The sequence below is a fragment of the Mirounga leonina genome, unplaced genomic scaffold (assembly GCF_011800145.1).
Source record: "Mirounga leonina isolate KUSES-001 unplaced genomic scaffold, KU_Mleo_1.0 Mir_418, whole genome shotgun sequence".
Classification (NCBI taxonomy): domain Eukaryota; kingdom Metazoa; phylum Chordata; class Mammalia; order Carnivora; family Phocidae; genus Mirounga; species Mirounga leonina.
Genome location: NW_023270739.1, coordinates 21,226,291 through 21,239,530, shown reverse-complemented (window position 1 = coordinate 21,239,530; position 13,240 = coordinate 21,226,291). Strand labels below are relative to the sequence as shown.

General features: G+C 34.4%; 1 protein-coding gene across 3 annotated transcripts in view; it reads right to left on the bottom strand.

Moving 5' to 3' along the window:
* Window positions 1–13,240, bottom strand: part of CDK17 (cyclin dependent kinase 17) — a 113,942-nt gene that overhangs the window by 28,601 nt on the left and 72,101 nt on the right. For all 3 annotated transcript variants that reach the window (XM_034987792.1, XM_034987791.1, XM_034987790.1), the window contains 2 exons: window positions 7,705–7,869; window positions 3,162–3,295 (listed from right to left, as the gene is read on the bottom strand). In XM_034987792.1, coding sequence (XP_034843683.1) covers window positions 3,162–3,295; window positions 7,705–7,869 — 299 coding nt within the window. The remainder of the gene's footprint in view (window positions 1–3,161; window positions 3,296–7,704; window positions 7,870–13,240) is intronic.

Genomic DNA, 13,240 nt, shown 5'->3' with positions numbered 1-13,240 from the left:
TAAGTTTTATTACAGTTTTAAAGTTATACATGTTGATTATATATAATATCTGAATGCAAACGCATTTACTGTAAGCAGAAGTATACAACATAGTTCTACAGAAATGGTACTCTGCAAACCCAGTTATTTCTGAGTCCTTTCACTGGTGAATTCCACATGGAATTTACTTAGACATTATTATACCATGTAGGAAGATGCAAAGACTACCACAAAATGTGACCAGTTTAATAACTAACCAAGCAGATATTGTAAGGTTTTGTATGCAACATAGTGAGACAACCAAAATCTTTTATTAGTGCTGTATCAACAGAAAGAAGTAAAAAGCGAGAAAAATCTCAACTAAACAACCTCACTTTACACCTAAAGAAACTAGAAAAAGAACAATGCCCAAACCTAGTAGAAGGAAGGAAATGATAAAGATTAGAGTAGAAATAAATGAAATAGAGACTTAAAAAAAAAAAAAAAAGAACAGATCAATGAAACTAGAAGCTAGTTTGTTGAAAAGATCAACAAAATTGGGATGCCTGGGTGGCTCAGTTGGCTAAGCATCTAACTCTTGATTTTGGCTAAGGTTATGATCTCAGGGTCAAGAGATTGAGCCTGGTGTAGGGCTCCGTGGTCAGCAGGGAGTCTGCTCAAGATTCTCTCCTTCTCCCTTTGCCCCTCCCCTGTGTGTGCATGTGCATGCTCTCTCTCTCAAATAAATAAATCTTTAAAAAAAAGATCAATAAAATTGATAAACCATTAGCCAGACTCATCAAAAAAAAAAAAAAAAGAGAGAGAGAGGACTCAAAATCATAAAGGAAAGATGAGAAATAACAACCAACTCCACAGAAAAGCAAAGGATTATAAGAGAATATTAGGAAAAATTATAAGCCAACAAACTGGACAACCTAGAAGAAATGGATAAATTCCTAGAAACATATAACAACCTCCCAAAACTAAATCAGGAAGAAATAGAAAATCTGAAAAGACCAATTACCAGCAATGAAATTTAATCAGTTATCAAAAAACTCGCAACAAATAAAAGCCCAGAACCAGACAGTTTCACAGATGAATCCCACCAAAAATTTAAAGAAGAGTTAATACCTATTCTCCTCAAACTATTCCAAAAAATAGAAGAGGAAAGAAAGCTTCCGAATTCATTCTATGAGGCCAGCATTACCCTGATACCAAAACCAGATAAAGACACCACAAAAAAAAAGAGAACTACAGGCCAATATTTCTAACATAGACGCAGAAATCCTCCACAAAACATCAGCAAACCAGATCCAACAATACATGAAAAAAAAATCAGGGGTGCCTGGCTAGCTCCGTTGATAGGGCATGCAACTCTTGATCTTAGGGTAATGAGTTCAAGTCCCATGTTGGGCACAGAGCTTACTTAATTTAAATATATATATTTAATAATTATTATATTTTATATTTGTATATAAATATAATACATATATAATATAAATATATAATATAATACATATATATTATATACACATTATATATGTATAACAATATATCATTATAAAATATAATTATATTAATTATATGTTGGTATATTTATATTAATTATAGTAATGTAATATATATTTAATATATTAATAAACAAACATGTAAATATGTATTTAAAATGTAATATAAATATATAATATAGATATAAATATATGCTATAAATATATATAATATAGATATATAAATATGTGATATTAAATATATATTTATATATATTAATATTTAAGTGGGATTTATTCCAGGGATGAAAGGGTGGTTCTTAAGCGGGGGGCATTTCTATTCCATTTAATTATAAAATGTGAACTGGGAGAAATTAAAAGGGAATCTTGCCTATATTGTCACACTAAGAAACATAAATCCTATAAAAAATAAATCCCTACTATCTGTAACAGTAACCAAACCATAAAACAAAATTGAGATGTATAGGAACTATGTAAACGTTTACTGAGAAACATATAACTCAAGTACAGAAATATATACCATATTCCCAAATGGTAAGACTAAGTAATGAAAAGATAATGGTTCTCCCATATTAAATGTTTTACATTTTACATAATCCCAAACAAATCACAATAACATTATTAGAACAAAATATTTAAAATTTATCTAGAAGAATACACAGAAAGTAACATCCAAAAACATTCTAAGTAAGAATACATATGTGAATGCAAGATGTAGAGGATGTTAAGAAAGAAGTCTTTTCAGCTATTATAATATACAAAAGAAAGAATATCATCAAGGGACTGTCACCTTTGGGGCAAAAAATAAATACAGCTCAATGGAAGAGAAAGTTCAAATAAAAATCCTAATAGTAAAAAAACTTGTAAAGATATGATAGAAGAAAAATATATATTATTATGATATAATTATAGTGATATGAACAGATACCAAGTTGATCTCAAGAGTTGAAAATACCGTTTTTTAACTGATTAAGAGCAATCTTTTATCAATAAAAATGCAATCAACCAACGGGACAGATACCCCAAGCACTGTAATCTCAACTCAAAGGCACCAAAAAAAACAATATTCTTAATTCAAAACATGTTCAACTGTTTTGGAGAAAACTATTTTAATCTATAGTATATACTGAAATAACATTCATAATCAACTTTGATCTCAAGGTTATACATGAGCTATTAATTCTTTTACATGAAGACATAACTTATATGTTCTACAGAAATCAGTAGGTATAATAAGCCATAAAGGAAATGATACCCATATTTATAATATAAAGCAAAAAAAAAAAAAGCTGGTGCTTATTTTATGTATACATTTTGAAATCTGAAATAAAATATTTATAAAATAAAATACTAAATATCCAGATAAGCCTCAAAAATATAATTAAAATCATATTTTCTAAAAAGAAAACTTTGCTAAAGTATCATTCTGAATTTCCAGTATTTTTGAAAATTCACATTTCCCTTACAGACACCCTACATGTTTTTTGTGGATTGTTAAATATAATTAATGTATACTTGCCTTGGGATAGATAATTAGAAAAAAGGAAATATTCACAAGACTACTCATTACTAATGCAAAGAAACAATTTTCTTACAATGTCATTTGCCTTCATGAAAATTTTCAAATGGTCATTTACTGTTTGATGTATATGTGTATTCATACACACAAACACACATATGCAGCCATATGGTTACCTCCATTGAGATCCGTCTATGTATACGATTTCTAAGACAAACGCCTGTAGGTGACTGTACTTCATCAGATGATGTCCCAGAAGCTTGGTCACTCTCACCATCTGATCCCATTTTTAGATTTTCATGAACAATATCTGTATCACAAAATGAAACATTATTTATCTTCAAAGAGATGCATTACACCTTACTATATCACATAATTTATTATCACTACAAATAAGATATAGACAGCCAACACATAAAAATCATAAAAGTTTTTTACATTCTGGTTGCTCTGTGTAACTAATAGATCAAAACGTAACTCAGATGTCTTTTTTTTTTTTTTAAAGATTTTATTTATTTGAGACAGAGAGAATGAGAGAGAGAGAGCACATGAGAGGGGGGAGGGTCAGAGGGAGAAGCAGGCTCCCTGCTGAGCGGGGAGCCCAATGCGGGACTCGATCCAGGGACTCCAGGATCATGACCTGAGCCGAAGGCAGTCGCTTAACCAACTGAGCCACCCAGGCGCCCACTCAGATGTCTTGAAACAGTAGTGAGAAACCTTTCACACTCAGATTATGAAAAACTATGAAAATAATTAACATCCAAGTTATTATCAAGAGCTGAATAATAAAATTACAGACTGGAAATAACATGAGGATTATTTAGTCAGTTCTCTCATTTTCCAGATCTGGGAACTGAGACTTTGAAAGGTTAAATGATTTTGAAAGGTTACACAGCTTAGAGGCATAGTGAAAATAGAAACCTGGTCTTTTGCCTTTTATTTAGTTTAGTATTTTTTCTGTAAAATAATGTGCCACTGGGTCTACAGCCAAATGATCTATTACTTTGAATATCCTTAAAAAATAAGTTTTTAAAGCCATTAATGGAGCTTCCCCTCTCCACAGTGTTAAAAATTAAAAAAAAAAAAAAATCAAAAATTATTTACTGAATATCTATTTAACTACAGAAACATCTTGTGACCACCAAAAATCTGTATGGAGGAAAAAATATATTTAAATTACAAAACAAAGTGGTGTCACAGGTTTCTTTTCTTTATTAAATATTAAAGATGAAAGTTAAATGGGAGTAGAGAGGAGGAAGATTAATTCCATCTGGGAATATTAAAAACAAACTTATATAACTTGTATAATACCTGCTCTATATTTGCATTTGTCAATCATCCTGTAATTCATCTAGCAAGAATTGCACACCAGAAACAAACAAATGCTAGATATCAAACACATCTCTTACCACTGGTTCTCTTCATGCAATTATTCATTCCCCCAAAAGTATCATATTGTTTCATGCTAGAGTGCTTTAACACAACACACTTTCCCCCCCTCTTTTACCCATAAGAGATGCTTTTCCCCAATTTAACAATTTGGTGAACTCATACTTATTTTTTCAAAACTATATTCATTTGTCATCACTCAGTAAAATCTTTTCCAGACACAGATGACTACTGTGCCCACACCTACCACATCCACTGCACTGAAGTGCATTTTTTGGTTTCAGATGATTTTTATACCAAGTTAGGAGATCCTTGGGGGGCAAGATTTAGCTTATTCACTTTTATATTCCCCACACTGAACAAAGCACCTGGTGTTTAGAAGGTGGTCAACAAATAATCCCATAAATTAAATATTAAGTAAAAATCAAAGAATGCACTAGGTAACTATATCTCTTCTTTCAAATGAAATGTTATATGAAATACCAACATGTAAAACAAAATAGTATTTTATAGTTACAAATTTGTATTTTTAATGAATATCTGCCTAAGAAAATGAGAACCATTTAACAAAAAACTGAACTCAAGGATCTTATCAAATCAGTCTTAAAATTCCTCTATTTTTGTTTTTTGTCTTGATAACATATTATTTTTTAGAGAGAGAGAGTACATGTGCATGAGTTGGGGCGGGGGGCAGAGGGAGAGGGAGAATCTTAGGCAGATTCCACACCCAGTGTGGAGCCCAACAGGGGGCTCGGTCTCACAACCCTGAGATCATGACCTGGGCTGAAATCAACAGTCAGATGCTTAACCACCCGAGCTACTCAGGTGCTCCTTGATAAACACATTGAGAAAATTCTTTTTTTTTTTTAAGATTTTATTTATTTATTTGACAGAGAGAGACACAGTGAGAGAGGGAACACAAGCAGGGGGAGTGGGAGAGGGAGAAGCAGGCTTCCTGCCAAGCAGGGAGCCCAATGCGGGGCTCGATCCCAGGACCCTGGGATCATGACCTGAGCCGAAGGCAGACGCTTAACGGCTGAGCCACCCAGGCGCCCCTCACATTGAGAAAATTCTTACTCACACTGATAAGCAGTTGCAAATATGATAGTTTTTAATAGACTGATATGTAATTTAAGGATATACTTCAATTACATAAAGATTTCTGGAGAAATTTTATACTAAGATCTGAACAAAAAATTAACTTGGCAATAAAAGTCAATGTATTGGTAACTGATTGCTAATCTGATGGTATACAACACATCTAAGGCCAAGTATTCTTTTCTGTCACACTTTTAAAATGTTAAAGATAACTTAACCATGCCTTCTATTTCCGGCAAAATCAGAAAACCTTCCTTCCTCAAGGAAATGTTGAATAAGATGTAATAATAATTTAAAATGCATAGCTGAGTATGAAAGAATATGTGCATAATACCAAGGAAGCAAAGACAAAGAGAACTGAGAGCCAAAAGATGTTATGTATAAATTGACTCTGTTACTCTCTCAGGGAGGGGTTGCTGATCTTGGCAAGAAAATGCTTGGGTTTAGCTGCCACACTGGGATAAAAGAGGAAGCATCAGGTGTCCAAGGTGCAAGTGAGAGTTTCCTAAAGAAAGGCACAAGACTCTTAAAGTACTATAAAGGGCAGACTTAAATCTGTTCTACTGCACAAGGACTACAAAGGAGCATAGGAATCTCAAACTATAAATAAATACTTGAGTACCATCGGACTCAACCAAGAAGTTGCTCATGTCATTAACAAACAAGTGTAGTTCCAACATGAGTATCCGTATTTTCATTTCCATTAATAAGACAAAAGTGAAACAATGAAGAGTATGTCAAAACTTCACTCATTTGTCACTGGTGTGAGCAACTTCTTTGCTAAATCAGGTAATAGTTTTTGAGTACTGGAAGAATATTTACTTCAGATGGCTCAATTTTCTGCCATTCACAACTGTAAAAGCTACAGATACACCACACTTTTAATCTGCATTACTAACATTTTCAATATTACTTTCTTAAATTCAGACCAAAGATCAGCAAATGTGACCTGTTTTTGTACAGTTCCTGAGCTAAAAATATTTTCTGCACCTTTAAAGAGTTATTTTAAAAAGAATATGCAACAGAGATCATATGTGGCCCACAAAACCTGAAAAATTTACAATCTGGACCTTTGCAGGAAAGTATGCCAATCCCCAGTCTAGACAACAAAACAATATATATCAAGTCCTGATGTGAAGTTTTTTCCAATTTCTCTGAGGTAAGTACTCCCTCCATGGCCAAGTTCAAGCTACAACATGACCATCACTGAGCATGTAGTTGGGAAGAAATGTACATACCATTACATAAAATTTTGACTATACAGATACAACAGAAATAACCCCAAAAGCAGAGGTAATAGTAAAGTGTAGTAAAATAATTTGTAATAGAGGTAATAGTAAAGTGTAGTAAAATAATTTAGAAATAATGACTTTTGAGGATTCATTACTTTTGTAATCAGCTTACTTAATTATAGGTTTTTAACATTTAAACTTTAATAATGGCTATATTTAACAACCAGCTTGGAAAATTCCTGAAAATTTAACAATCATCTCTCATGAACCAGTGTGAGACAACTATATCACACCATTCTGTAGGTTTATACCTATAGGAATAAAGGCTACATACATTTCCCCATAGGTAAACCCCACTATAGATAAGCTCACACTCCCCAAATTAACAAAACACACGAGGAAATAACCTGCCAAGGAAGCAGATAAAGCAAGGAGTAAAACAAAACCCTCAGAAACTTCAGTAATTATGTCATGAGACTATAATTTATGCTTAAAATGATTTTAAAAATCAAAACATGATAGTAAGATGCTATCAAAAAAGACCAGAGAAATAAACAGAAACTTGCAGGTATATATTTTTCCTAAATATTTAGAATGACATAGTGACATAAGAATAGCAACTCAGGTGACAATCATGTATACGAATCATTGCACTGGACTATCGTATGGTGATAATCTGGAGTTACCATGGTATGACCCTAAATTAAGCACCATCTTGAAATGCCATTCATCTTGAAATCTTGCATCCATCTCCTAGGGGTTTTGTTTTCTTCCTGGTGGACAGGTTTTCAAATGTTACTCCTCTGTAGTGTCAACACTAGTACCTCTCTAGAGCCTTCCATCTTTCTGCTATCTCTGTTATTTTCAACTTGATTTTTATTTTATAAAAAAAATCAGATAATGAAGGCTGGCTGACTTCCATACAACTATAACAATAGCTACTACACGTATGACTCACAGTCAGAAAGTTAAAAAAAAAAAAAAAGGACTGTTAAATTACCTAATCTGCTTCCATTTCTGGGCATTGCCATGAAGGATCCAAGGCTTCCTCCAATAACGCTATGTGGTCTCCTCAATGGGGGCTTCTTGAAGGACCCTGTGTACTGATGGAGGAAGGAATGCATACTGTGAGAGGTTGGAGGTCTGCCATTCTTCACAATAGGCTCTGTGGTTCACAGTATCCAAAATCGTTCCATTAACAGCCCAAGATCCAGGATCACATGAAAAGGATTGAGAAAGAAAAACAGAAAACAAAGAACAAAAGGTTTATAAGATCAGTAACATTTAAGAATTCTTTGGCTATCTATACAAAGAACCAGAATTAAAATAATTTCCATGAAAAAATACAGAAAATACTTCAATATTTGAAATTGGTCCAATCACTTAAGTAAGCACTTCTTATATAACCAAAATTGATTAGCAATCACAAAACTACTAACAGAGCCCATAGATTTTATCCATTTGCTTATTTTAATATATCCCAAGTTTGTTTCCAAACTACTCCTACATTTACTAACTGTCTCATATATGCCTTATAATTAGGCATGCTATAGAATATAAAAGACATGGTCCTGGCCTCAAGGAATTTATATCCCTATTTGCTAGACATTCAAAAGGTATGTCAGTTAATGGATAAACATAGAAGTACTTAAGCATATATCAATATAGAGGTTCTGAAATTTCTTACCCAAAATTTGGGACTTTTAATATAAAGAGTTTTTTTTTTTTTTTTAAGAAATCTCAGACTTATAAACAAGCAGAAACATTTAAAAAATATAGAATACTTAAAAGTTATTTAATTATAAATGGGAGAAATCCTGTTTTGTAATGCTTATGAGGAATTTCATGATTCTTTTCCACCTCTAAAGAAGAGCTCTAAAATAGGTTAAAGACATGATGAAGTCTTCTATGACAAGGAATTAGTCTTCTGTATTAGAATTATGTTTTACTGCTAGTAGCTAAAGAATTTTAAAAGGAACTTGGCTTCTCTGAATATCTTTTCTCCTCTAAAATGGAGCCAGCTCGGGCGCCTGGGTGGCTCAGTTGGTTAAGCGACTGCCTTCGGCTCAGGTCATGATCCTGGAGTCCCAGGATCGAGTCCCGCATCGGGCTCCCTGCTCGGCAGGGAGTCTGCTTCTCCCTCTGACCCTCCCCCCTCTCATGTGCTCTCTCTCATTCTCTCTCTCTCTCAAATAAATAAATAAAATCTTTAAAAAAAAAAAAAAAATGGAGCCAGCTCTTTTGCAGCTGATCATCAGGAGTAAGAATATCTACTGATTGGTTTCCCCTACCTGTAAAGGTTAATCAGACACCAAGAACAAGACGACCACGAGGCCTGCACCTCTACTAATAATGGCTGCATAAAAGAAGGTGGGAAAAGGAGGATGGGGCCAAAGGGCCCTTGGGGCTCAGACAGAGCCCAAGTTATCTAATTTGGGTAGAACACCAGACTGGAAAAAGGAAAAGTACCTAACTAGTAATAGATAATATCTGTCCAAAGCTTCCTATGGCCTATACATTCCTTGGCAATAGCTGGCTGATCAAAGATTTGGGGGATCTTAAGCCTAGTAAAATAACCAATGATTTAATAATGAATGGGGAAGGGGTATCTGAAAAAGTGCAAAAATTAAATAGTCAAACAGTGTAGGATACAAGCTAGAACATATAAGAAAAAATTTTCTCTTTCTAGGTTATAATATTTCATATCTAGAATCATAATAAAATACAGAATTATTCTGCCTATAGACAACATGTTTTAGTTGCTCTGTAAAGTTATCCTAGGGATTAGAGCTTTACAGTCTTGATGAATATAGGAGAAAAAAAGGAGATCATAAAAAACATTCAATTATTCAGAGGCCATTTATTTATTTTGTGCCTACTACTCCAGGTCCTGGGCATCAACAGGTGAACAAAACAAGCAAGGTACTACTCTCTAAGATTATAAGATCTTACGGAGGGGAAACAAATAAGAAACTAATGAATAAGAAAAACATCAGATAATGATAGGCAATATGCAAAAGAGAGATGACAGAAAATAAAGGAGTAGCTATTTTACACTGGATACTGAGTAAAGTTCTCTCTGTAGAAGTATTTTTGACAGAGATATAAATGCAAGAAAGAGCCAATCTTGGGAAGATAGGTGACGGTGAGTTAGAAAGATAGTCCAGAGGTTAAAGCTACTGCAAAAGTTGACATGTGGCAGGAGTAAAACTTTAGCATGTTTCATTATCACCTTCAGAGACTTGTTAAAATACAAGATTGCTGGGCCCTACCCACAGACTTCCTGACTCAGATCTAACATGGAATCCAAAAATGTGCATCTCTAACAAATTCTCAGGTGATGCGGATATCGCTGGTCCAGGGATCAAACTCTGAAAACACTGTGTTAGAGGAACACAAAGAAGGCAAGTGTAGCTGTACTACATGTGTTATTTAGTGAGGTTCAGAGAGAGAAACATGTTTGTTTGTAACCATAAAAGTTCAAATTTTATTCTGAGATTGGAATCAGTTATGGTAGCTTTGGAACAGGTCTCATGATCTCATTCATGTTTTAAAAATATCACTCGTAGGGGTCAGGGATGGTGGGAGATAAAAGGTGGAATAACTATAAAGAGGTAGCATAAAACGGATCTCTTTCTGGTAATGGAATACCTCCTTATCCTGATTGCAGTGGTGGTTATACGAATCTACACGTGATAAAATGACACAAAACTATACTCACACTTCATTCCCGTGTTAATTTCCTGGGTTTGATAATGGTTTATAGTTAAGAAAGATGTAACCAAGGGAGGGAACAAAGAGAAGGGCACAAGGAACTTCTCGGTACTATGTTTGCAACCTCCTTTGAATCAATTAATTATTAAAAATTTGGGGGCATCTGGGTAGCTTGGTTAAGTGACTGCCTTCAGCTCAGGTCATGATCCTGGAGAGTCCCAGGATTGAGTCCTGCATCAGGCTCCCTGCTCAGCACGGAGTCTGCTTCTCCCTCTGACTCTCCCCCACTCTCGTGCTCTCCCTCGTTCTCTCTCTCTCTCTTTCTCTCTCAAATAAATTCTTTAAAAATAAAAAAAATTTTTTTTAATTAAAAATTTTGAACATCACTCTTGGTACTGCTGGAGAACAGATGAGAGGGAATCAACAAGAGGGGAAACAGAAGGAAGAGACTATTATACTATCCTAAACAACAAATGGTGGTGGCCTGGACCAGAATGGAGAGAAGTAGGCAAATTTAGGATATATTATAAAGACAGAACCAAACAGCTAGCAGACATGGCTGCAAAATTACTTTCATACATACTCTCCCCCATCCAGCTTTTAGTGAGGACCTATATTAAAAACATCTATCTAAAGAAAAATTTTAAAGCTACAGCAGAGCCTCTGTTAAAAAATAAATAATACGTAAAAGGACAATAGCTGGAAACATGTTATCAAGCATATAAATTGCTATCATTAATAGTGAGTTTTTAAAAATTATTTACATTGTAAATACACAGGAAACTAGAATGGCAGAACAGGGGAGAAGGGGAAACAGAACAGTGAAGGAGAAAGAAAAATCAAGGATAATTCCTGGGTTTTTATTTTTAAATGGTTTAGGTTAAGCGAGGGAAGTTGGAAAAGAATCAGATTTGGGGGGAAGGAAATCAAGAATTCAATTCTGGCTTGGTAATATTAAGTTTGACTCTTACTAAACATCTATGTGGAGAAGCCAACTAATATTTGGATATGAATCTAGAGATCCAGACAAAAATCCTGACTAGAAATACAGATTTAGAAGTAGTCAGCATATATACAGTAGCTGAAATCATAGGACTGGATAATGTCAGCCCACGGAGTGTGTACAGAAAAGAGAATGGGGCTCATGAATCGTGAAATATCCCAACATTTCAAGAGTATGATAACAATTGATTGGGCAATTCAAGAAGATAATATGCTGCATTTTAAAAAATGGAAACTTTAAAGACATCATGCTAAATGAAAGAAGTCAGATACAAAAGGACAAATACTATATGATTCCACTTATATGAGGTACCTTGAAAATTCATGGAGACAGAAAGTAGAATAGTTGTTACCAGGGACTGAGGGAAGGGGAGAACAGAGAGCTATTACTTAATGGGTATAGAGTTTCAATTTGGAATGATGAAAAAGTTCTGGGGATAGATGGTGGTGATGTGATGGTTGCACAACAATGTGAATGTACTTAATGCTTAGTCACTAAAACCAGAAACTTCAAAATGGTTAAAATAGTAAATTCTACATTATGTATAATTTACCACAATATTTTTTAAAGTAATGGAAATCTATATGAAAAACAGATCTTTCTTATTCTACAAAGTAGTTAGTTCAAGTAAGACTTCCCAATGATTTTTAACATCATAACATGGCAATCACTATGATTTTATGCATCTTATTCATTTGGGTCTTCTGATTATGTGAACTATTCTGAGCAGGAACATGCATTTTTTTTTTTTTTTAAAGATTTTATTTATTTATTTGACAGAGAGAGAGACAGCGAGAGCGGGAACACAAGCAGGAGGAGTGGGAGAGGGAGAAACAGGCTCCCTGCTGAGCAGGGAGCCCGATGCGGGGCTCAATCCCAGGACCCTGAGATCATGACCTGAGCCAAAGGCAGTCACTTAACGACAGAGCCACCCAGGCACCCCAGGAACATGCAATTTCTTAGCCCACCCTGGACTCTTCGTCATTCCCTACTCCTAATCCTGCTCTTATAAACACTGTTAATATCTGATCCTAATCATACCCTACATACATCCATAGTCTGTGCTTTCAACCTCATCCTCTCATGGACCTTTGCTATTTGTAGGAGTTAGCACTACTTACAACCTCCTATATGTCATCCACTATTGTAAAAAAAACTGTCACTGCTATCATGTATCAGATCATCAGAAGAAAGGAAAAAACCTGGGAGTACAATAAGGTTTCACAATATCCATCAACTAGGCTTGTTGACTCTAAACAACATAATAAACTGACCCAGTGCACAGACTGAGTAGTAAAGAAAAGAAACTGGAATATCTGGAAAACTACATCATTTCAATCTTTGCCTTTTAAGGTTTCTTCAGATTCTAAATAATCATGAGAAGTGGCATTCTGTTAAGTTTACATAATAACATAAAGATGCAGTTTTCTTAGTTGAACAATTTCAGTTGTCAAAAAAAGTAATTTTTGTTGTAGCTGCAGTTGAAAGCTCCAAATAATATATATAAAATAAAAGGTATTTTTGCTTTTTTAGTATGACTGTGATCTATTTTCTCCCTCATATTTAAATTGTCACCTATTCCCCTCATCAAATTCAGTAATTTTAATATATCTTCTCATTAGAGTAAGGTTAGCTACTTAGACAAGATCCTGAAATATCTTAACTTTCTGTGATATGTTTAAAATACTATTAAGACATTTATTGGGGTACCTGGCTGGCTCAGTCGGGTTAGGCATCCAACTCTTGACTTCAGCTCAGGTCATAATCTCAGGATACTGAGATTGAGCCCCACATCGGGCTCCAAGCTGGGGCGTGGAGC